General features: G+C 44.9%; 1 protein-coding gene across 5 annotated transcripts in view; it reads left to right on the forward strand.

Moving 5' to 3' along the window:
- LOC109892552 (roundabout homolog 2-like) overlaps window positions 1-22,829 on the forward strand; it is a 210,641-nt gene that overhangs the window by 181,812 nt on the left and 6,000 nt on the right. For 3 of the 5 annotated variants that reach the window (XM_031826449.1, XM_031826450.1, XM_020485166.2), the window contains 10 exons: window positions 329-450; window positions 4,306-4,537; window positions 7,256-7,380; window positions 7,649-7,820; window positions 8,825-9,001; window positions 9,870-9,896; window positions 10,085-10,124; window positions 17,044-17,171; window positions 19,569-19,841; window positions 22,055-22,211. In XM_031826449.1, coding sequence (XP_031682309.1) covers window positions 329-450; window positions 4,306-4,537; window positions 7,256-7,380; window positions 7,649-7,820; window positions 8,825-9,001; window positions 9,870-9,896; window positions 10,085-10,124; window positions 17,044-17,171; window positions 19,569-19,841; window positions 22,055-22,211 — 1,453 coding nt within the window. The remainder of the gene's footprint in view (window positions 1-328; window positions 451-4,305; window positions 4,538-7,255; window positions 7,381-7,648; window positions 7,821-8,824; window positions 9,002-9,869; window positions 9,897-10,084; window positions 10,125-17,043; window positions 17,172-19,568; window positions 19,842-22,054; window positions 22,212-22,829) is intronic. The other 2 variants (XM_031826451.1, XM_031826452.1) reach the window with 1 other exon arrangement.

Genomic DNA, 22,829 nt, shown 5'->3' on the forward strand with positions numbered 1-22,829 from the left:
TTTCATACAGGTTTCATCGAAATTGGCATCATCCTCTTTCTTTCTTTCTTTCTCTCTCTCTCTCTCTCTCTCTCTCTCTCTCTCTCTCTCTCTCTCTCTCTCTCTCTCTCTCTCTCTCTCTCTCTCCCACGCATTCTCTCTTTCTCTGTCTGTCTGTCTCTCTCTCACTTTCTCTCTTTCCTCTCTCTCTCTCTCTCTCTCTCTCTCCCACGCATTCTCTCTTTCTCTGTCTGTCTGTCTCTCTCTCACTTTCTCTCTTTCCTCTCTCTCTCTCTCTCTCTCTCTCTCTCTCTCTCTATCTCTCTCTCTTTCTCGTTCTCTCTCTCAGACATCAGCCCTCCGGTGCAGGGTGTCGACCATCGACGTGTCCAGAAGGAGCTGGGTGATGTGGTGGTCAGCATGCATAACCCTGTGGTCATCAGCTCCACCTCTGTCCAGGTCACATGGACTGTGAGTACCGCTGATAGGAATCAATACTGTCAATTGTTTTTAATGTTGCATATCGACAGAATTGCAGTTGACAGTTTGAGCATCTGTTGATATTCTGTAATGGGACTCAACAAAAACACTGTAATTTAAGATTTAGACTTGCAGAGCCCAATTATTAATTTATGTATAGATGTCACAATGAGGAACTAGTATGAGTAGGTTTGGTATGAACAAGGATGCTTTGTCTCAGTGGTGAGTTATTATTCTCACTGAATCAAACAGGCAGTATAGAACCTGAAGAGCTGAGTAGCGAGAGAGATGAGCCTTGTACAGCGTTAGGATCGTTCAGGAACAGAGCCAGTTCCAAGCCTTTGCTTATCTCCAAGCTTCATACACAGTTTGAGTTTAGTTTTTCACACATAAATGCTGTGTCACCCACTGTCTGTTCTCAGTTAGCACACACACATGCATAAACACACGCACACACGTGTGCTCACACACACACAGTGCAAGTGTCTGAGACGGGTGGACGTGGAGTCCAAGGACAGCTGGTGTTCCATCAATCTGTGATTGTTTGGGGTGACGCAGGAATTAAGACAAATGTTTCTCACTGAGACAAATACATCACCATTAGCGGCAACATGTTGTGTTCTCTCTTTTGGATGCGGTTTGCAGTCAGCTCTTTATCTGGAGGTTATTAATATTTCCCTTCTGCCTTCTGGAGAGCACTGCTTAATGACAGAGGCTCTTCTATTCCACACATACATCAGTGGCGGTCGGTGACATTTAGGATGAGGGTGGCCAATTTTTTAAAATTTGATGAGCATTTTTTTCTATTACAGCATAACGGATGACTGTCATTCATGTTCTAATCAAATGGCCACCCGGACTATTTACATTGAACCCCCTCCCCTCTTTTGTTTTTACACTGCTGCTACTTGCTGTTTATTATCTATGCATAGTCACTTTGCAAATTACCTCGATTAACCTGTACACGGTTACCCCATGTATATAGCCTTGTTATTGTCATGTACATTTATTGTGTTACTTTTTGATTTATGAAATTTTAATTACGTTTATTTAGTAAATATTTTCTTAACTCTATTTCTTGAACTGCATTGTTGGTTAAGGTCTTGTAAGTAAGCATTTCACGGGAAGGTCTACACCTGTTGTATTCGGCACATGTGACAAATAACATTGGTATGATTAAACCCAGCTCAATGTAAAATCGATGTAAAAAGGCTACTTACTACAAGATATTCAAATTTCCCTATACCTATCATTAGGTTGCTACAACCTAGCATATGATTTAAAGTTTACATTTTAGGTGCACAGGTAGAGAGAACACTTTTAGTAATCTAGGTGACAAACAGTGACACATTCAATACCGCCTTGCACACTCTAGCTGATGTAGGGTGTAATATTATCGGTGGAATGAATACACCCCTGATCATATGCAAAAACAGTTCACTTTCATAGCAGCCACATACAAACAGCATGATCGTTTAGCTTGTTGTAGAATTCCTTCTTGCATCTACGCGCTCTCCTCCTCTAACCTTGTCCCTTCGCATGTGGACTTCAGTGTACAACACGTCAGTTGTCTGTGACCGGGCAAAAAAAACTTTCCAGGCAAACCTTCATAACATAACCCCTACACACAGCCTACATAGTTGTCACCATATTAGCTAATGTCATAGCTAGTCAGTACTCTAGCCATTAGAACTAACGTGTGAGTAAACCCGCTACAATCTAGCAGTAAATTAATAAAACCAATTACCTTAACTTGGAAGCGTTCCAGTGTTGGATAGCCATAGCCAGCTAGCTAACATAGCATCCCTCTCTGTTTGAGTAGGCTAAACTAGCTATCTGCATTCGCACTCTCTCTCTCCCGCTCTCTTGCTTTTCCTTCCTTTTATGAAAAAATGAATTTGTTCAAAACAGTTCCAACTATTCTCTTACTCACCACATTTTATGCACTGCAGTCTTAGCTGTAGCTTATGCTTCCAGTATTAGATTAATTCTCTGATCATTTGATTGGGTGGAAAACATAGGTTGGAGGACGTCCTCTTGAAGTTGTCATAATTACTGTGTAAGTCAATGGAAGAGGATGAGAACCATGAGCCTCCTAGGTTTTGTATTGATGTCAATGTACCCAGAGGAGGATCGAAACTAGATGTCCTCCGACTACACCATGGTGCTACCCTGCAAAGTGCTGTTGAGGCTACTGTAGACCTTCATTGCAAAACAGTGTGTTTTAATCAATTATTTGGTGATGTGAATATATTTAGTGTAGTTTTATCTAAAAAGGATAACTTTTGTAATGTTTTAATATTTTTATTTTTATACAATTCACTGAAGATGATGGTCCTCCCCTTCCTCCACTGAGGAGCCTCCACTGACATACATGCACACGCATGTACACCCATGCACTCCATATGCTTCAGCACTGTATGCACCAGTGCCTTGATGTCATATTAACATTATTAGGTATCTGGTTCTCTTCGAGAAAGGAATTTGTATAGTGCTGCATAGCACCATTGTTTTGTTTAGCAGATGGTACTGTCATGAATTCCGCCAAAGTCGGACCCTCTCCTTGTTCGGGCGGCGTTCGGCGGTCGAGGTCACCTGCTTTCTAGCCATCGCCGCTCCATTTTTCATTTATCCATTTGTTTTGTCTTGTTCCCTGCACACCTGGTTTTCATTCCCCAATCACAATACATGTAGATATTCCTCTGTTCCCCCTCATGTCTTTGTGTGAGGTTGTTTTGTGTTACGTGTCTGTGTTGACAGGCTTTACTAGTATGTGTTTATTCCGTGTTTTATTTCACGAGGTATGTTATTGTGTTTATACAATATTACTGTGACTGTTTGCGCGTTTGCACTTTTGCATTGGCTGGAGGTTTCGACACAGTCTGTTGGTTTCTCCTGCCTAAATAAAGTGTTCGCCTGTTCACAACTCTGCTCTCCTGCACCTGACTCTACTCCCAGTACACACACCTATGACAGGTACACTAGTTAATAGCATGGCTTATTCAAGGGAACAATCCAAAATACCATTCAATTGAAATTACACTTTGAGATACCATCTACCATTTTCAGTTAGTTACATGATAATATTTCTAGTATGTAATTACATTGTAACACAGGCCAGATTAAATCTCAGAATAAGCGTAGGTTTTTATTCTTCACAAATACTATTATTGTCAAGCAAAACTCTTCTCCTAACATACCCTAGCATACCTGTCCTATAAGACAAGGGAAAACTAAACAGAATGGGCTTGTTTCTGATATTTACTCCCGCTATGGCTGCATCTAGATGGATCAAACAGTTCCACTACAGGTAAGGGAGGGGAGGGGAAAGAGAGAGTGTGGGGGCGGGCGATCATAAAGCTTTTAGATTCACCAATCACATCGTTAAATGAAATGCAAGCAGGCAACCGTAGAGGCAGAGCATCAGCAGCACGTTTCCATGATTTATCTGGACTGGACTGACGGTAAACAGCTGCTTTATTTGCCCTGTAAAAGCTTTTGCTTGCTTCTGCCCCTGTTAACAAGCCATTACTGTGAGTTATGTTGCACACTCCATCCCCAGACCCCACCACTGCAGCTTTCCCCCGCCATAGTAACGCGATTTGTTTACAGAAAAGGATAACGTGTGGTTTTAATCCACTCTGTCAGGGTGTAAGAGCTTCGTAGCTCTCTGTTTTGCTGGTTTGGTTGGCTTGTGGTGTATTTAAATGGGCAGGAAGTAGTTACTATGAATCAAAGTTGATATGATTTAGCTAATGTTGAAGAATACATTTTCTTATATCATTATTGAAAATTCCCTTTAAAAAATCTGCAATATATACGTCTGCCTCCTTTTCTCTCCTTCAGGTGGAGAAACCTTCTCAGTTTATCCAGGGCTATCGTGTTCTGTACAGGCAGACGTCAGGCCTGCCCTCCCCGGGGACCTGGCAGGTGCAGGACGTGAAGGTCCCCTCAGAGAGAGACGTGGCTCTGTCTGGCCTGAAGAAGGGTGTTGTCTACGAGATAAAAGTCTGTCCGTACTTCAACGAGTTCCAGGGAGCAGACAGTGAATCAATGACAGCACGCACCTTGGAGGAAGGTAAAGGACCTTTACCGACTCAATATGTGTAGTGATGCAACAGATATTGCCAACTGTGTAGGAGGTACTATTTTCACTGTCAGAAACTCCTGAAATTATTTGACATCAATGCTACTTGTTTGCTACATCAGGTAATGGCCACATACTGTACCTAGAAGCTGATACAGAATGGCATTACACACAAACACACTCTCTCTGCAAACAGACACACTCAAGAGAGAGGGGGGGGGGCTGTTTCCTGTGACACCAGCTCAACCCTTTACCTGCTTCTCTCCCTGCACCTCTCCCTGTCCCTCTCTCTACTCTCCCTGGACACCTGCTGTCACCTGCCATGCCCCTGTTGCATACAGCATTCATGCTGTGACTTTATGATTTTACCTCCCTCCGCCCCTTTTCTTTCTTTCTTTCTCTCTCTCTCTGTCTTGGCACCTCTCCCCCTTTCCATCATATACATGCATACATGAAAAGTTACTAAAGTTAAATCAAACGTTGATGTCAGTCAGGGATTTGAACAGAAGCTCAAGTTACACAGGTGTCTCAGGTTACGATTCAGCTCTCTATGAACGGTTGATTAATTGGGTTGCTTTTTATTCCTTGTGTACATTAACATAATTAGGCCCACACAGTAGCTGTTCTCCACGTCCCCTGCTCTGGGAATGTTCAGTTTGTCCCTTGCTAGCCTTCATGTACATATCTACCTCAAATATCTCATTCCCCACCCTGCACATTGATTTGTTACTGGTACTCCCTGTATATAGCTCCATTATTGTGTATTTTATTTTATTCATCTTGTGTTACTATTTTAAACTCTGCATCATTGGGAAGGGCTTGTAGGCAAGCATTTCACAGTTAAGTCTACACCAGCTGTATTCAGCGCATTTGAAAAATAAAACCCTAACCTTCACCCTAACCTTCACCCTAGCCTAGTTAACATTAGCCACCTAGCTAACGTTTGTGTTAGCCACCTAGCCACCTAACTAACGTTAGCTACAACAAACTGCAATTTGTAACATATCATACAAATTGTAACTCTTAACATATCATACAAAATGAACGATGGACATCCACAAATTAATACATACCATACCAAACGTAATATATCATATGAGTGTCCCGGATTTTTGTTTACTATGTTATGTCTACCACTGAGTCCAGGTTGATCCAGTAGCTGATTCACATGGTTCTTTCACAGACTGTATAATGCCATTACAGAACTTGTGGCTTCTCAATTGAGTTTAGTCCTGAGTTTTCCCATCCAACCAATCGGATTTGAATGAGTTGTACCTCGGACATACAGAGGTGGTAGTTCAAAGTATGAAGTTACTGTAGTGTTCTGAATGGATTAATAATAATGAACCTCCAACACTATAGAAACAATAGGCCCATGTGTTAAGCGATCCCATAGCCATGCTGTTAGCCTGCAGGTGTCTGCTAGCTGTTTGAATCCCCATACAGCTTTTGAAAGTGAAGGGTCTGAGTGGTCTGTCTGCCCACACAGGGGATAAAGAGTGTTTTCTAGATCTCAAACGATTGGCCTTGGGGTTGCCATAGTGTCACTTAGCACATTACATGAAACACCGTGGGTCATATTTCTACCGGCGATACATCACAGAGCTAATGGACATACTAGCATCTCCTTCATTACTGTACACCAGAATGGAGTGCTTTCATTTAGCTCAGATATGCACATCTTTAGCGTCCAAGTGCTAGTGTGTGACTGTGTGTGTTGGCCGTGATCCATTAATATGAAGGCCAATAGTATTGTGTAGCATTAGAGGTTCTAATTGGCTGTTCTATTAGATGGACTGTTATAGTTGATTCCCCTAAACCTATGAAGGCACCAAGAGACCTCTGCTACTTTGTTACTCTGTTGCAACTTTAAAAGAGAGGAAAAAGAATGAGAAATTAGAAAAAGCAAGATTGAAGTATACTGTAAGGGATGAAGGTTGGAGAGAGGAAGAAAAAGAGAGAGAGAGAGTCTGGAAGCATGAAGTGTAGAGAGTGGTGGCTCTCCCAAGCAGCAAAGCACAATGCCGCTGCTTTAACACATGTTGGCTTTAACAAATGTTATTAAAGCAGTGGCATTGGGCTTTAACAAATGTTATTAAAGCAGTGGCATTGGGCTTTAACAAATGTTATTAAAGCAGTGGCATTGGGCTTTAACAAATGTTATTAAAGCAGTGGCATTGGGCTTTAACAAAGGTTATTAAAGCAGTGGCATTGGGCTTTAACAAATGTTATTAAAGCAGTGGCATTGGGCTTTAACAAATGTTATTAAAGCAGTGGCACTGGGCTTTAACAAATGTTATTAAAGCAGTGGCATTGGGCTTTAACAAATGTTATTAAAGCAGTGGCATTGGGCTTTAACAAATGTTATTAAAGCAGTGGCATTGGGCTTTAACAAATGTTATTAAAGCAGTGGCATTGGGCTTTAACAAATGTTATTAAAGCAGTGGCATTGGGCTTTAACAAAGGTTATTAAAGCAGTGGCATTGGGCTTTAACAAATGTTGTTAAAGCAGTGGCACTGGGCTTTGCTGCTGCTAAAGAGAAAGCCTGCCTCACTGAACAATTTTCATATAAATCAAGGCAGTGCTCTCTGTTGTGCTCAGTTAAACCACAACGGCAGGCAGCAGGAGCAGTTTTCTGTTGGAATGAGAATATCGGTATGTGGTAATATTTATGTTGATGTGTTTTGTTGTGCCTTCTCTCCATGCAGCGCCCAGCGCTCCTCCTCAGCAGGTGACAGTGCTGACAGTGGGGAACCATAACAGCACCTCCATCAGTGTGTCCTGGGACCCCCCGCCCACAGAACACCAGAACGGCATCATCCAGGAGTACAAGGTAGGGAGCAGCAATCTGTATAGGATACAGTAGTCTTATTGAGAATAATGCTCTGCTATACAGGTTCACTGTATTTTTATTGTGTATAAATATTACAAGAAATGTCTACATTGCCCTATTGAGAAAGCTTGCTAGTAAGCATTTTATTACACTGTTTACCTGTGCCAATACGCTTTGATTTGATTTGAAATTGGGTATCAACTGTCTCTCACCACAAATTCCTGTCCCTGTCCCTGTGTGTGTGCGTGTGTGTGTATGTGTGTGTTAGATCTGGTGCCTGGCAAACGAGACCCATTTCCATGTGAATAAGACGGTGGATGCGGCCATCCGTTCGGTGGTGGTGGGGGGTCTGCAGGCAGGGGTGCAGTACCGTGTGGAGGTGGCGGCAGGCACCAGCTCGGGGGTGGGAGTGAAGAGCGAGCCCCAGCCTATTATCATAGGTAACACATAAACACACAGGGCACATGGTCTGAGGCAACCCACATAATAGCAGGGAACCCTAATCTGATTCACAGGCAGGCGGTCTGGAAGAATGATTGATCAATTTATCACACTTGGGAAAAAATACATTCTGCATTGTCGGAGATCACATGTGTACGGTTTGAAACGAGGAGTTCAGTGACTTCTGTAAGGCTGGCTACATACATAGCGATCTATCAGGAAATCAATAGCGTTTAATTTAGTGTAGTGTCCAGTAACAGTGTGTTGAGAGCTGTTAGCCATAATAATAATCCTCGATATCTGTGTGGCTGTCGCTAAAAATGGTACACAGTGTTATTGGGGTGGGTTTATCATCCAATCACATCTTATCAAACTGCTGAGGGATGCGCTGAGTATATAGGCCTAAAATCAGTAGCAGAACCAGGCCAGATGCTCTTCATCCGTGACTTTTGACTGATGTGTGGGGGAAATATCCTCAACAGCCAGAGACAGGCAAACAGAGGCCTGTGGACTGAGGCTTAATGACTGGGGCTGGGGCTCCTGCTCAAGCTGGAGACTGTGAATCTAATTTCACAGCACAGTAGCTGCAGCAGAAAATCAAACTCTGTCTGAGCTGCTCTGTCAATCTCCCGTCTCGGAGCTCAAATTGATGAGAGCACTGCTGAGTTGATGAACACTCTGCCTACATATTGCAGTTTTTTTATGGTTTCGATGGTGTGTTTTTTTATTTGATATTATTTATCTATAGTATTTCATGGTGTTGTATTGTTTTAAACCTAGAAAATAACTGTAACGTGATTGTACCTTTCATACAGAGTTGATTGTTTTTAGATTATATAGTAGATTTTGTTATTACCTATTGATAAACATTGATTTTAAACCATTTTGAAAGATGTTAGCTGTTGACTGGTTTAGGTCTAGTGGACAACATAGCACTATCCATCCACCAGATGCCATTCTGTCAATCCGATGGGTGTCCCCTGTCCCCTCCTGTCTGTCCCAGGTGCAGAGCTGCGTGATGTGATGACGGGGGCGGAGGGCAACAACAGCATCTCAGACGTGGTGAAGCAGCCAGCCTTCATCGCTGGGCTGGGAGGGGCCTGCTGGATCGTCCTCATGGGCTTCAGCGCCTGGCTGTACTGTAGGAGGAAGAAGAGGAAGGGCCTCAGCAACTATGCAGGTCAGAACCACTATATACTGTTACAGACACAGGCCTGAGTATTATCAACAGAGATCAGACACACTATGCAAACACATTACAGTGTAGACTAGCTTTCCCAACTGCCTTTAGAGGACGTGTCTAGCGTGGATAAGTGGAATCCCAGAGGTGAGAGACAGAGCTGTTTTGGCTCGATGGTATATAATTTAATGCAGAACAAAGGTAGAGATGTTCAGCTCAGACGGAAATAAGTCCTATTTGCTTTAATCCATTGTGCACCTATATGCATCGGCTATAAACACAATCCCATCAACACTGCACCTTAAAACTCAAATACACTCAATTCAAATAAGTAATTCACATTCCCTTTCATTATGGAACCGTGACCCATGTTCACACATTAGCCATAAATGCATTTTCCAGATTTAGGTATGCGTATTTTTTGATTGGCCTTCTGGGGGATGGGTGGGTAGCATGTAGCTGTGGACTATTCTCATTATAATGTGTATTGCTATCACCATGCTTCAGTGGCTGGTGTGGAAACCATGTTGATTATCTAATTCAATAGTGATTTACTTTATTCACCATCGCTGTTCATCTGATCCCACCTCTTCTCAGAGCAAATGTATCTTCAATATCCAGTTAAATGTTTCTGTCTCCTTTTTCCTGCCTGCTTTGTATTTCTCATCCAGCCAACCTCCATACTCTAGTTATTCTTTGTCACATTTTTCCTGATCAAAATGTGACTACCATCGTCAAAAGGATGGTGTTTGCATATTTTTTACGTCTGTGGTTGTGTTCATGTTTGTTTATGCTGATGTTACATCGTTGGTGTCGAGTGTCGACAGGCTTTTAACACACACACACTCTCTGTCTTTTTGTTTTGCAGTTCAGTCCTTCACCTTTACCCGTGCAGGTATTGACCATTCGTCCTGTCTTGTCACCTAACTTTGGATATTGGGCTAGAATATATTTTGAGAATATATATGAGGAAAATATATAACAGCTTGAAACATATTCAATCTTAACAAAGGACTCTTCTGATTAAACTGATTCCCCCTCTCTCTCTCTACTTCCTGCCATCTCTCTCTGGTTGGACCACAGTGACATTCCAACGAGACAGAGGCCTGATTGGAAATGGAAGGTGAGGACCACACCTCTAAAACCTTTACATAATACAATCAAAATCCTTATTAAGTCACTCAACCCTCCCAACACTCAAACACATTGTCATGCCATAGGCTTTACAGTAACAAATAAACATTAGAAGTGATGGTACATCCCTTGTGGAACGACATAGATGTTGGTGTGATGATGGTACTTCATCAACCTTCATGGAGGGCACAAAGTCTTTGGAATATGAATTAACTTCTTATATGTTCCAACGCTCCTCCGCTTATTCATCCTGGTGCAACACGTGCGTTGATGTATCGATTGTGTGAGTCATCAATCGCACCCGTGAAATGATCAGAATGCATGCAGAGCAGGTTTTTTTATTGGCTCGTTCAGCCTGTGCAGAGGTGCCGGTGGCGACGTTTCCAGGGGGTGATGAATTTGCCAGTCGACAGACAGGCTACCGCGAGGCTCACGGCACGCCTTCAGAATGCAAGCATATGTAACGATGTACAGTGATAATGACCCAGGAGAGAGGGGCCGGAGAGGAGACTCCACAGTCCCACTGAACCCCAGGCAGACTTGCAGGCAGACAGATCAAATCAAAGTTTATTGGTCGCATCCACAGTTTTGCAGATGTTATCGCAGGTGCAGTGAAATTAATATTAATGCTTACAGTGTAACGGCTTTCTTGCGGTGAAGGAGAGGCGGACCAAAATGCAGCGTGGTTTCTATTCATGGTTTTTTAATGAAGAAAACTAGCCATGCACAGACTAACAAAAACAAGAAACGTGAAAACCTAAAACAGCCCTATCTGGTACAAACACAGAGACAGGAACAATCACCCACAAACACACAGTGAAACCCAGGCTACCTAAATATGGTTCCCAATCAGAGACAATGACTAACACCTGCCTCTGATTGAGAACCATATCAGGCCAGACATAGAAATAGACAAACAACACATCCAACATAGAATGCCCACTCAGATCAGGGCATCTGTCCGCGGTGGCGGCTCTGGTGCTGGACGTGGCCCCCACTTCACCGTAGTCTTAGTTCCCCACCTTGTCCGCTTCCGTGGCCCACTAGCCACGGCGACCCTACTTAATGACCCCCACTGGACTGAGGGGCGGCAGCTCGGGACAGAGGAGCGGCAGCTCGATTAATGCAATGACTAACACCTGCCTCTCAACCAAAACATAGAAACATACAAAGCAAACTATGGTCAGGGTGTGACATACAGACACTGGCAGTATAAGAATGCAGATCACCCCTGTCTTCTACAGCTAGTCTAGTGTGGTCTGTCTTACAGAGCAGAGAGATACCTAGCTCTGAATATCATTGGCTGAGTAGCATTGGGCACTGATTCAGTGAGAATATGAAGAGAGCTCCCCCAGCAGCTATGGATCAGGGTTGTCCTGTCCCTCTCTGTTGTCTTGTGTTTTTTATATTTCCTCTCTTTCTCTCTACTTTGTCACACCTGAGCAGGCAGATGCAGTCCTGAGCTGAAACAAATATAGCAAAAAAATACACTAAAAATAAACTGTGTTGTGTTGCCTGTGTCCACAAGTGTGTGTTTGCGAGAGTAATCATACCCCTTGACTTTTTCCACATTTTGTTAGGTTACATACAGCCTTATTTTAAACAAATATGTTCCTCATCAATCTACACACAATACCCCATAATGACAAAGCAAAATCAAGTTAATTAAAAAATATATATACCTTATGAAAATAAAAAAAACTGAAATATCACATTTACATAATTCTTCAGACGCTTTACTTGGTTGAAGCACCTTTGGTAGCGATTACAGCCTTGAGTGTTCTTGGGTATGACGCTACAAGCTTGGCATACCTGTATTTGGGGAGTTTCTCCCATTCTTCTCTACAGATCCTCTCAAGCTCTGTCAGGTTGAATGGGGAGCCTTGCTGCACAGCTATTTTCAGGTCTCTCCAGAGATGTTCGATCGGGTTCAAGTCCGGGCTCTGGCTGGCCCACTGAAGGACATTCAGAGACTTGTCCCGATCGATCTGGTGAAGGGTACCAACACATTTCTGTAGCACTGAAGTTCCCCAAAAACACAGTGGCCTCCATCAATCTTAAATGGAAGAATTTTGGAACCACCAAGACTCTTCATAGAGCTGGCAGCCTGGAAAAACTGAGCAATCGGCCAAGACCACGCAGGAGTGGCTTTGGGACAAATCTCTGCATTCAGAGACTTGTCCCGAAGCCACTCCTGCGTTGTCTTGGCTGTGTGCTTAGGGTTGTTGTCCTGTTGGAAGGTGAACCTTCGCCCCAGTCTGAGGTCTTGAGCACTCTGGAGCAGGTTTTCATCAAGGATCTCTCTGTACTTTGCTCCCTTCATCTTTTCCCCGATCCAGTCCCTGCCGCTAAAAAACATCCCCACAGCCTGATGCTGCCACCACCATGCTTCACCGTAGGGATGTGCCAGATTTCCTCCAGATGTGATGCTTGGCATTCAGGTCAAATAGTTCAATCTTGGTTTCATCAAACCAGAGAATCTTGTTTCTCATGGTCTAAGAGTCTTTAGGTGCCTTTTGACAAACTCCAAGCCTGGCTGTCATGTGCCTTTTTTTTAATTTATTTTTTATTTTTTATTTCACCTTTATTTAGCCAGGTAGGCTAGGTGAGAACAAGTTCTCATTTGCAACTGCGACCTGGCCAAGATAAAGCATAGCAGTGTGAGCATACAACAAAGAGTTACACATGCATTGATCATATGCAGTTTAGATTTATTCCCATAAGTGTTAGTGTTTACAAAACAAGAGCCTGTTGACACTTTTTTTATATCTTGAGTTGTATCAATGATTTTTTTTAACACAGTAGAAAACAAAGGGGGGGTCTATATACAATGTGTGCAAAAGGCATGAGGAGGTAGGCAAATAATTACAATTTTGCAGATTAACACTGGAGTGATAAAAGATCAGATGGTCATGTACAGGTAGAGATATTGGTGTGCAGAAGAGCAGAAAAGTAAATAAATAAAAACAGTATGGGGATGAGGTAGGTGAAAAGGGTGGGCTATTTACCAATAGACTATGTACAGCTGCAGCGATCGGTTAGCTGCTCAGATAGCTGATGTTTGAAGTTGGTGAGGGAGATAAAAGTCTCCAACTTCAGCGATTTTTGCAATTCGTTCCAGTCACAGGCAGCAGAGTACTGGAACGAAAGGCGGCCAAATGAGGTGTTGGCTTTAGGGATGATCAGTGAGATACACCTGCTGGAGCGCGTGCTACGGATGGGTGTTGCCATCGTGACCAGTGAGCTGAGATAAGGCGGAGCTTTACCTAGCATAGACTTGTAGATGACCTGGAGCCAGTGGGTCTGGCGACGAATATGTAGCGAGGGCCAGCCGACTAGAGCATACAAGTCGCAGTGGTGGGTGGTATAAGGTGCTTTAGTGACAAAACGGACGGCACTGTGATAGACTGCATCCAGTTTGCTGAGTAGAGTGTTGGAAGCCATTTTGTAGATGACATCGCCGAAGTCGAGGATCGGTAGGATAGTCAGTTTTACTAGGGTAAGCTTGGCGGCTTGAGTGAAGGAGGCTTTGTTGCGGAATAGAAAGCCGACTCTTGATTTGATTTTCGATTGGAGATGTTTGATATGAGTCTGGAAGGAGAGTTTGCAGTCTAGCCAGACACCTAGGTACTTATAGACGTCCACATATTCTAGGTCGGAACCATCCAGGGTGGTGATGCTAGTCGGGCATGCAGGTGCAGGCAGCGACCGGTTGAAAAGCATGCATTTGGTTTTACTAGCGTTTAAGAGCAGTTGGAGGCCACGGAAGGAGTGTTGTATGGCATTGAAGCTTGTTTGGAGGTTAGATAGCACAGTGTCCAAAGACGGGCCGAAAGTATATAGAATGGTGTCGTCTGCGTAGAGGTGGATCAGGGAATCGCCCGCAGCAAGAGCAACATCATTGATATACACAGAGAAAAGAGTCGGCCCGAGAATTGAACCCTGTGGCACCCCCATAGAGACTGCCAGAGGACCGGACAGCATGCCCTCCGATTTGACACACTGAACTCTGTCTGCAAAGTAATTGGTGAACCAGGCAAGGCAGTCATCCGAAAAACCGAGGCTACTGAGTCTGCCGATAAGAATATGGTGATTGACAGAGTCGAAAGCCTTGGCAAGGTCGATGAAGACGGCTGCACAGTACTGTCTTTTATCGATGGCGGTTATGATGTCGTTTAGTACCTTGAGTGTGGCTGAGGTGCACCCATGACCGGCTCGGAAACCAGATTGCACAGCGGAGAAGGTACGGTGGGATTCGAGATGGTCAGTGACCTGTTTGTTGACTTGGCTTTCGAAGACCTTAGATAGGCAGGGCAGGATGGATATAGGTCTGTAACAGTTTGGGGCCAGGGTGTCTCCCCCTTTGAAGAGGGGGATGACTGCGGCAGCTTTCCAATCCTTGGGGATCTCAGACGAGATGAAAGAGAGGTTGAACAGGCTGGTAATAGGGGTTGCGACACTGGTGGCAGATAGTTTCAGAAATAGAGGGTCCAGATTGTCAAGCCCAGCTGATTTGTACGGGTCCAGGTTTTGCAGCTCTTTCAGAACATCTGCTATCTGGATTTGGGTAAAGGAGAACCTGGAGAGGCTTGGGCGAGGAGCTGCGGGGGGGGCGGAGCTGTTGGCCGAGGTTGAAGTAGCCAGGCGGAAGGCATGGCCAGCCGTTGAGAAATGCTTATTGAAGTTTTCGATAATCATGGATTTATCAGTGGTGACCGTGTTACCTAGCCTCAGTGCAGTGGGCAGCTGGGAGGAGGTGCTCTTGTTCTCCATGGACTTCACAGTGTCCCAGAACTTTTTGGAGTTGGAGCTACAGGATGCAAACTTCTGCCTGAAGAAGCTGGCCTTAGCTTTCCTGACTGACTGCGTGTATTGGTTCCGGACTTCCCTGAACAGTTGCATATCACGGGGACTATTTACTGAGGAGCTGCTTCCATCTGGCCACTCTACCATAATGGCCTGATTGGTGGAGTGCTGCAGGGATGGTTGTCCTTCTGGAAGTTTCTCCCATCTCAACAGAGGAACTCTAGAGCTCTGTCAGAGTGACCAACAGTTTCTTTTTCACCTCCCTGACCAAGGCCATTCTGCTCCAACTGCTCAGTTTGGCCAGGCGGATAGCTCTAGTCTTGGTGGTTCCAAACTTCTTCCATTTAAGAATGATGGAGGCCAATGTGTTCTTGGGGACCTTCAATGCTGCAGAAATGTTTTGGTACCCTTCCCCAGATCTGTGCCTCGACACAATCCTGTCTCAGAGCTCTACGGACAAGTCCTTTGACCTTATTGCTTGGTTTTTGCTCTGACATGCACTGTCAACTGGGACCTTATATAGACAGGTGTGTACCTTTCCAAATCATGTCCAATCAATTGAATTTACCACAGGTGGACTCCAATAAAGTTGTAGAACCATCTCAAGGATGATCAATGGAAACAGGTTGCACCTGTGCTCAATTTCGAGTCTCATTGCAAAAGGTCTGAATACTTATGTAAATAAGTTATTTCTGTTAAAAAATAATAATAAATGTGCAAACAATTCGAAAAACCTGTTTTCAGTTTGTCATTATGGGGTATTGTGTTTAGATTGCTGAGGATTTTTATTTATTGAATAAATTTTAGAAAAAAGCTGTAACATAACAAATTATGGAAAAAGTAAAGTGGTCTGAATACTTTCCGAATTCACTGTATTCGTCTATGTGTGTGCGTGTGTGCACGCACGTGTGTGTGTGTGTATTATTCAATGTGTGTGTCTGTGTAAATTTGTGTGAACACGCCTGTGTGATTTTTATGGAAATTACTCCTATACTTGTTTAAACACCTTTAAAGCCATCACAAGTCAGATGTGTACAATTCCCTGAGCGCTTGGTAGGCTTGGCTCACAGGGAAATGCATTTGTGGACTACTGCATTAATTAACCAAATGCAAACAAAGGCATGTGAGGCATGTGACTGAAGCCTCTCTTTAAACCAACAGCTAGATAAGGTAATAGGGTAAAAGCACGGATATAAAATTGTGAAAAATACAGATAGAGTACATGATCTTAATTTGATCACTCTGTTGTTGCTGAGAATTTTCTTGAGCCGCAGGAAATGCAGATGAGCTTCGCGAGTTACATAAATTCACTGAAAACCCACACAAACACATTATATTAACAGTATTCCACTTTTCATGTAGCCTCATTTTGACCAGCTAACCGCCGACCATGGCATCCTAACCTAACTAATCAAGCGACACTAAAGGTTCAAATCCTGTTGCTGCAGGATTATTTTGCTGTGACAATACAGTCAAATTAAGATCCTATATCTGTTCCTTATTCAACTCTTACTAACATAATACAAATATTTCTGTATTTATTTCAGACAATGGAGTGAAATTGCCAATTTCCTGTGCAATATGGGAGGGGTGGTTTCACAAAACCATCCTATGACTGTTGCCGTGTGTGTTGCTATGGAGACACTACCCAACTTCCCCGGGCTGGCAGACTAACCGCCAGAAGGCCCTCCATGATTCTACATTTAAAATGGAAATTTCTGTAGTGCTGGGCTCTAAAACTGATTTAATGTCTGTGCATTTAGTCCTGGTCCGTTTCTCCAGGGGGTGTTAGGGGCGCTAAAGCCCAGCACTGATTTGTGGACTTGTCAGTTTTTTATGTCTCTCTGTTTTCTTGTTTATTGTTGCCTCTGCTCCAGGCTGCTCCAGAGGAGCAGATATGCTGAATGAGGTTCCACAACCATTTGTTGTTGAAGTATTCGGTATAACAACATGTTAGAAAATGAATAATATTGCTGGGATTCAGACAGCACCAGAGGTTTGTCTAATAACAATCTCACATTCCCTCCTCTCTTTCCCATTCTCTCTATGTATCCCTTCTTTCTCCCTCCCTCCCTCTCCTCTCTATATCTTTCTAAAAACAGTCATCCTGGTCTGCTGAAAGCCGGTGACCCAGGATTCCCCTGGTTGGCTGACTCCTGGCCCTCCACCAGCCTGCCAGCAAATGGGGGCTTAGAAGGTACCAAGGAACGAGGACACTTTGGCAGAGGAGGTAAGAACACAGAGGTATCACCACTGGTCAAACAAAACCACTAGAGAATGGAGGTTGAGAGAGGGCTGACCCAGACCCTCCCAGCTGACCACGGTGTCACTCTATGCCACGGCCACACCATGGCCCCACAGTGAGGCCAGAGGTCAGAGGTCATGTGCCCAGAGTGAGAGGATGTTAATACGTATGAGCGGCATGCATTATTCAGTGTGGAGGGTATACTTCACCAGGCACACTGACAGGCTGTCACACACACTTCGGACTTTCAGTCTCTCTGGATCATGCTAAGTATCTCATCACTATTGGCTTAAAAAAACTGGGGGAAAAATAGCTTTGATGAGAGTGTGTATGTGTGTCTTCTGTCTGTGCATGATTGGTTCAATGCACTTTCATACTGGCTATAGTAATAATAATAATAGTAATAATTAAACCTGCAAGCAGCATCGCCAGGGTTCAAGCTAGGTCAATCAATCAAATGTATTTATGAAGCCCTTTTTACATCAGCAGATGTCACAAAGTGCTTAAACAGAAGCCCAGCTTAGAACCCAAAGAGTAAGCAATGCAGATATAGAAGCAAGGTGGCTAGGTAAAACTCCCTAGAAAAGCAGGAACCTATGAAGAAACCTAGAGGTGCCAGGCTCTGAGGGGTGGCCAGTCCTCTTCTGGCTGTGACCGGTGGAGATTATAAGAGTACATTTCCATTAAGGCCAGATTGTTCTTCAAGTTGTTCAAACGTTCATAGATGACCAACAGGGTCAAATAATAATCACAGTAGTTATAGAGGGTGCAACAGGTCAGCACCTCAGGAGTAAATGTCAGTTGGCTTTTCATAGTGGAGAATTCAGAGGTCAAGACAGCAGGTGCGGTAGAGCGAGAGACAGAGAGCGAGAGGGACATACTGTTATTCATTGTTGATAAATGTTGAAGTGAGTTGAGAAGTTGTTATAAGAGGGCAAAGTGTTAGTAGTACCTGAAGAGGTGCATCGGGTGTATTAATAGTCTTTCACAATGAAACGTTTTACACACATACATAAATCCACAGTCAAACACACACACACACACACACACACACACGCACATACTCACACACTGGCCCCATAGCGCCACCATAGGGGCAAATTGGACACATCACCCTAGGATGATGAGCTACTTATCCTTACTCATCCTTACCATGCTTGCCAAATATCAGAACTCAAATATCAGAACTCAAAATCAAACTGTTCATGCAGTATGCTTCGCTATATAGTGCCTTCAGAAAGTATTCATACCCCTGACTTATTCCACATTTTGTTGTGTTACAGCCTGAATTCAAAATGGCTTAAATATGCTTTTTTTTCTCACCCATCTACACACAAACCCCATAATGACAAAGGGAAAACATGTTTTTACATTTTTTTGCAAATTTCTTGAAAATGAAATACAAAAATTGAATTTACATAAGTATTCACACCCCTTTGCTATGACACTCCAAATTTAGTTCAGGTGCATCCAATTCCTTTGATCATTCTTGAGATGTCACTACAACTTGATTGGAGTCCACCAGTGGCCAATTCAATTGTTTGGTCATGATTTAGACAGAAACAGACCTGTCTACAGTATATACGTTCCCACAGTTTACAGTGCACGTCAGAGCAGAAACTATACCATGAAGTCTTAGGAAATGTCAATTGATCTGTAGAATTGTGATGAGGCATATATCTGGGGTATAAGAAGGGTATAAAACAATTTCTAGAGGTTCATTTCGAGTCTCATAGCATGTGGTGTGAATACTTATGTAAATAAGGTATCTCTTTTTAAAAGTTTTGATACATTTACAATCCCAGGCTATAGTGCCTTAGATTGCTGCGCCACGTGGCATTTTAAGTACTTTTCTGGAAAATATTGCGTTGTTAGAACTTTATCCATAAGCAGAATAATAATAACCCACAGCAGCAAATACAATAGGTTTTCACCAGCTTCGTTAGCTTGAACTCCTAATAATAGATGTGGGCTTGTGGTGATGAGTGTTTATGTCTGTGTACTTGTGTGTGTGGCTGTTTGAGAAGGAGAGATGCTATGTGTGTATTGGTGCCATTGTCCTGTAGCTCATTTAACTCCCACCAGGCTGATGAGAGGCCTGGGGCTCCTGTGGGTAAAGCTGAAGGTCAGCCTTGTGTGACAGGCCCTTTCCCTGTGTCACAGCGTAGGGCCCCTACAAGGCATTGCATGACAACATGATAATTATTCTGCTAGCTAATCACTTGGATTCATCTCAGTTCATTTGATATCAGTTTAACTAATCCAGAGAGCCTAACACTGGAGCAGCAGGGAGTGATAATGTGTTACACACTGACCTTAAAGATTGGTAACTTTATCTCTCCATGAATCTCTGTCTGTTCCCTGCTGTCTCGCTCATCTCAGACGTGCTGCCCTCTGGAGCGGGTGAAAAGACAGGTACCATGCTGTCTGATGGTGCCATATACAGCAGTATAGACTTCACAGGCAAGGCAGGCTACAGCAGCCCAGCACGGGGCAGCCAGGCCACCCCCTATGCCACCACTCAGATCCTGCATTCCAACAGCTTCCATGAGCTGGCTGTGGACAGACCAGACCCTCGCTGGAAGGCTTCCCTTCGAGCCCAGCAGGAAATAGCCAACCTGGGCTACTCAATGACCGATGGACGCCCCTGCAACAGTACGCAACAGCAACACTGGGGAAACACAGGGAGGGGATGGGCAGGGTAGGGCTGTGTGGTTTTGAATGTGTGCCTGTGTGTGTGCCCCGAAGGAGCGTGCTCTAAAGCATAGCAACAGATCTCCCTAAATTGTAGCATCGGCTGGATGGTCAGTCACGGAGTGAAGCTTAGCATTCATTAGATGCCTTTTTGGAATAACAATAGGAGTAGAGAAAGAGAGCTAAAGAAAGAACAGAGTCAATAGAAACAATAGAAGAAGAGATTATTTTCAGTAGATTGATTGGAAAAGAGCCGCATGTTTAGTTGACATTTTAGCAGACGGTCTTATCCAGAGCGACTTACAGTACAGGAACAATTAGGGTTAAGTGCCTTGCTCAAGGGCACATTGACAGATTTTAGCCACTAGGCTACCTGCCACCTTGGAGAGAGAGAGAGAGAGAGAGAGGGGAGAGAGGGAGAGAGAGAGAGAGAGAGACACACACTGTGTAAAAACATATTAAAGAGAGCGAGAGAAAGAGGGAGCGAGAGAAAGAGGGAGCGAGAGAAAGAGGGAGCGAGAGAAAGAGGGAGCGAGAGAAAGAGGGAGCGAGAGGGGGGCAGCAGAGAGAAAGAGGGAGCGAGAGAAAGAGGGAGCGAGAGAAAGAGGGAGCGAGAGGGGGGCAGCAGAGAGAAAGAGGGAGCGAGAGAAAGAGGGAGCGAGAGAAAGAGGGAGCGAGAGAAAGAGGGAGCGAGAGAAAGAGGGAGCGAGAGGGGGGCAGCAGAGAGAGGGGGGCAGCAGAGAGAGGGGGGCAGCAGAGAGAGGGGGGCAGCAGAGAGAGGGGGGCAGCAGAGAGAGGGGGGCAGCAGAGAGAGGGGGGCAGCAGAGAGAGGGGGGCAGCAGAGAGAGGGGGGCAGCAGAGAGAGGGGGGCAGCAGAGAGAAAGAGGGAGCCAGAGGGGGGCAGCAAAGAGAAAGAGGGAGCGAGAGGGGGGCAGCAGAGAGAGGGGGGCAGCAGAGAGAGGGGGGCAGCAGAGAGAGGGGGGCAGCAGAGAGAGGGGGGCAGCAGAGAGAGGGGGGCAGCAGAGAGAGGGGGGCAGCAGAGAGAGGGGGGCAGCAGAGAGAGGGGGGCAGCAGAGAGAAAGAGGGAGCGAGAGGGGGGCAGCAGAGAGAGGGGGGCAGCAGAGAGAGGGGGGCAGCAGAGAGAGGGGGCAGCAGAGAGAGGGGGGCAGCAGAGAGAGGGGGGCAGCAGAGAGAGGGGGGCAGCAGAGAGAAAGAGGGAGCGAGAGGGGGGCAGCAGAGAGAGGGGGGCAGCAGAGAGAGGGGGGCAGCAGAGAGAGGGGGGCAGCAGAGAGAGGGGGGCAGCAGAGAGAGGGGGGGCAGCAGAGAGAGGGGGGCAGCAGAGAGAGGGGGGCAGCAGAGAGAGGGGGGCAGCAGAGAGAGGGGGGCAGCAGAGAGAGGGGGGCAGCAGAGAGAGGGGGGCAGCAGAGAGAGGGGAATGTTATATTTACATTTTCATTGAAAATGGACCCTGAGGATATTGTTGTTAATCGCTCCTCTCTCCTCATGTCGATTTTTACTCCTCAGCCTCAGGAGTTTTTCTACCCTAGAAATGTCAGAGAATTAAGGCACATTTCTTTGGATTAATTTGATTAGCAGAGGCAGGGAATCCTTTGTGTTTTGACCCGTGGATATACAATTAGCTTGGCTGTGCGGAGTGGAGGCGTATTGTTGAGAAGGTCTCAGGCTGTCTGTCTGTTGGTCGGACGTCCATTCTCTTATGTGCTCTGGGCTGTATGCTCAGCTGAATGCTGGTTACCTGAGAGAGATAAGGAACTGAGAGGAAGAGGAAAAGAGAGAACAGACGAAGGGAGGAAGCCAGCCTGTAGCCCTGGGCCCCAGGTCTCTACGCCTCTTTAAGAAATGTCAACATAGAGGAAAAGTCTTAGTGCTCCATCAGCACACTGAGAGGAGAGAAATAATGAGAGCCAGGTGGGGGAGAAAGAGAGGGAGAAAGCCCAGGTGATGATAAAATAGCTTTCCAAGCAGCAGTGTGTGTGTATGTGTGTGTGTTTGAACCCAATGGGGAATAGTATCAGCTCATTAAAACCCACAGCTTGAGGGCTATAGGGATATCTCCGTATTGTGAGGCAGAGACCAGGCTGATAAGATAAACTATCAATCTCTGACTTCCCTTCCCTCTCTTCTCTGAATTTTTCTCTCTCTTTCCTCCTCAGGTGGAAAGGGCGGCAAGAAAAAGAAGTCAAAGGGTGGGACAAAGACCTCCAAATCCAATGGGTCCTGTTGGGTCAACATGCCCCTGCCTCCCCCACCCATGCACCCTCTGCCAGGCACCGAGGTGGACCACTACTCCCCAGAGAACCATGGAGGAGGGTAAGATAATATTCTCTCTGTCTGGACACACGTCTATACATATACCTATACACATCATATCATGATGCTACACAGGAAGTGAAATAATGACAAGGAACACATGCAGCCTCTCTTGTCTATAAGGGATCTGAGGTATGTCTGTGAACCACTGAGAGGAAAGCAAACCCTCTCCTAATTGGCTGTAACCAGCGTGGCTCTCTCTCTCCATGAACCTACCTATATCTCTAGCTGTGTGTGTGTGTGTGTGTGTGTGTGTGTGTGTGTGTGTGTGTGTGTGTGTGTGTGTGTGTGTGTGTGTGTGTGTGTGTGTGTGTGTGTGTGTGTGTGTGTGTGTGTGTGTGTGTGTGTGTGTGTGTGTGTGTGTGTGTGTGTGTGTGTGTGTGCGCGTGTGTGTGTACACTCAAGGAGAGCTCTAAGCACAGACGAGCAGGAGGTTGCTACATGGAGTAGTAAGCTCCCTCTGCCGGTGCCTGTACTAGTCATACTGAGGAAACCTTCATTACTCTGCTTGGTTATTACAAGAAAAATACACTTTTTTTGTCACAGCCATTTTTTGGAAGGATGGCAGTGAGAAAACCTTGGGGTGTGAACACATATCTTGCAGCCCGTTTCAGGCAG

This window comes from Oncorhynchus kisutch, linkage group LG6 (genome assembly GCF_002021735.2).
Source record: "Oncorhynchus kisutch isolate 150728-3 linkage group LG6, Okis_V2, whole genome shotgun sequence".
In the NCBI taxonomy this organism is placed as follows: domain Eukaryota; kingdom Metazoa; phylum Chordata; class Actinopteri; order Salmoniformes; family Salmonidae; genus Oncorhynchus; species Oncorhynchus kisutch.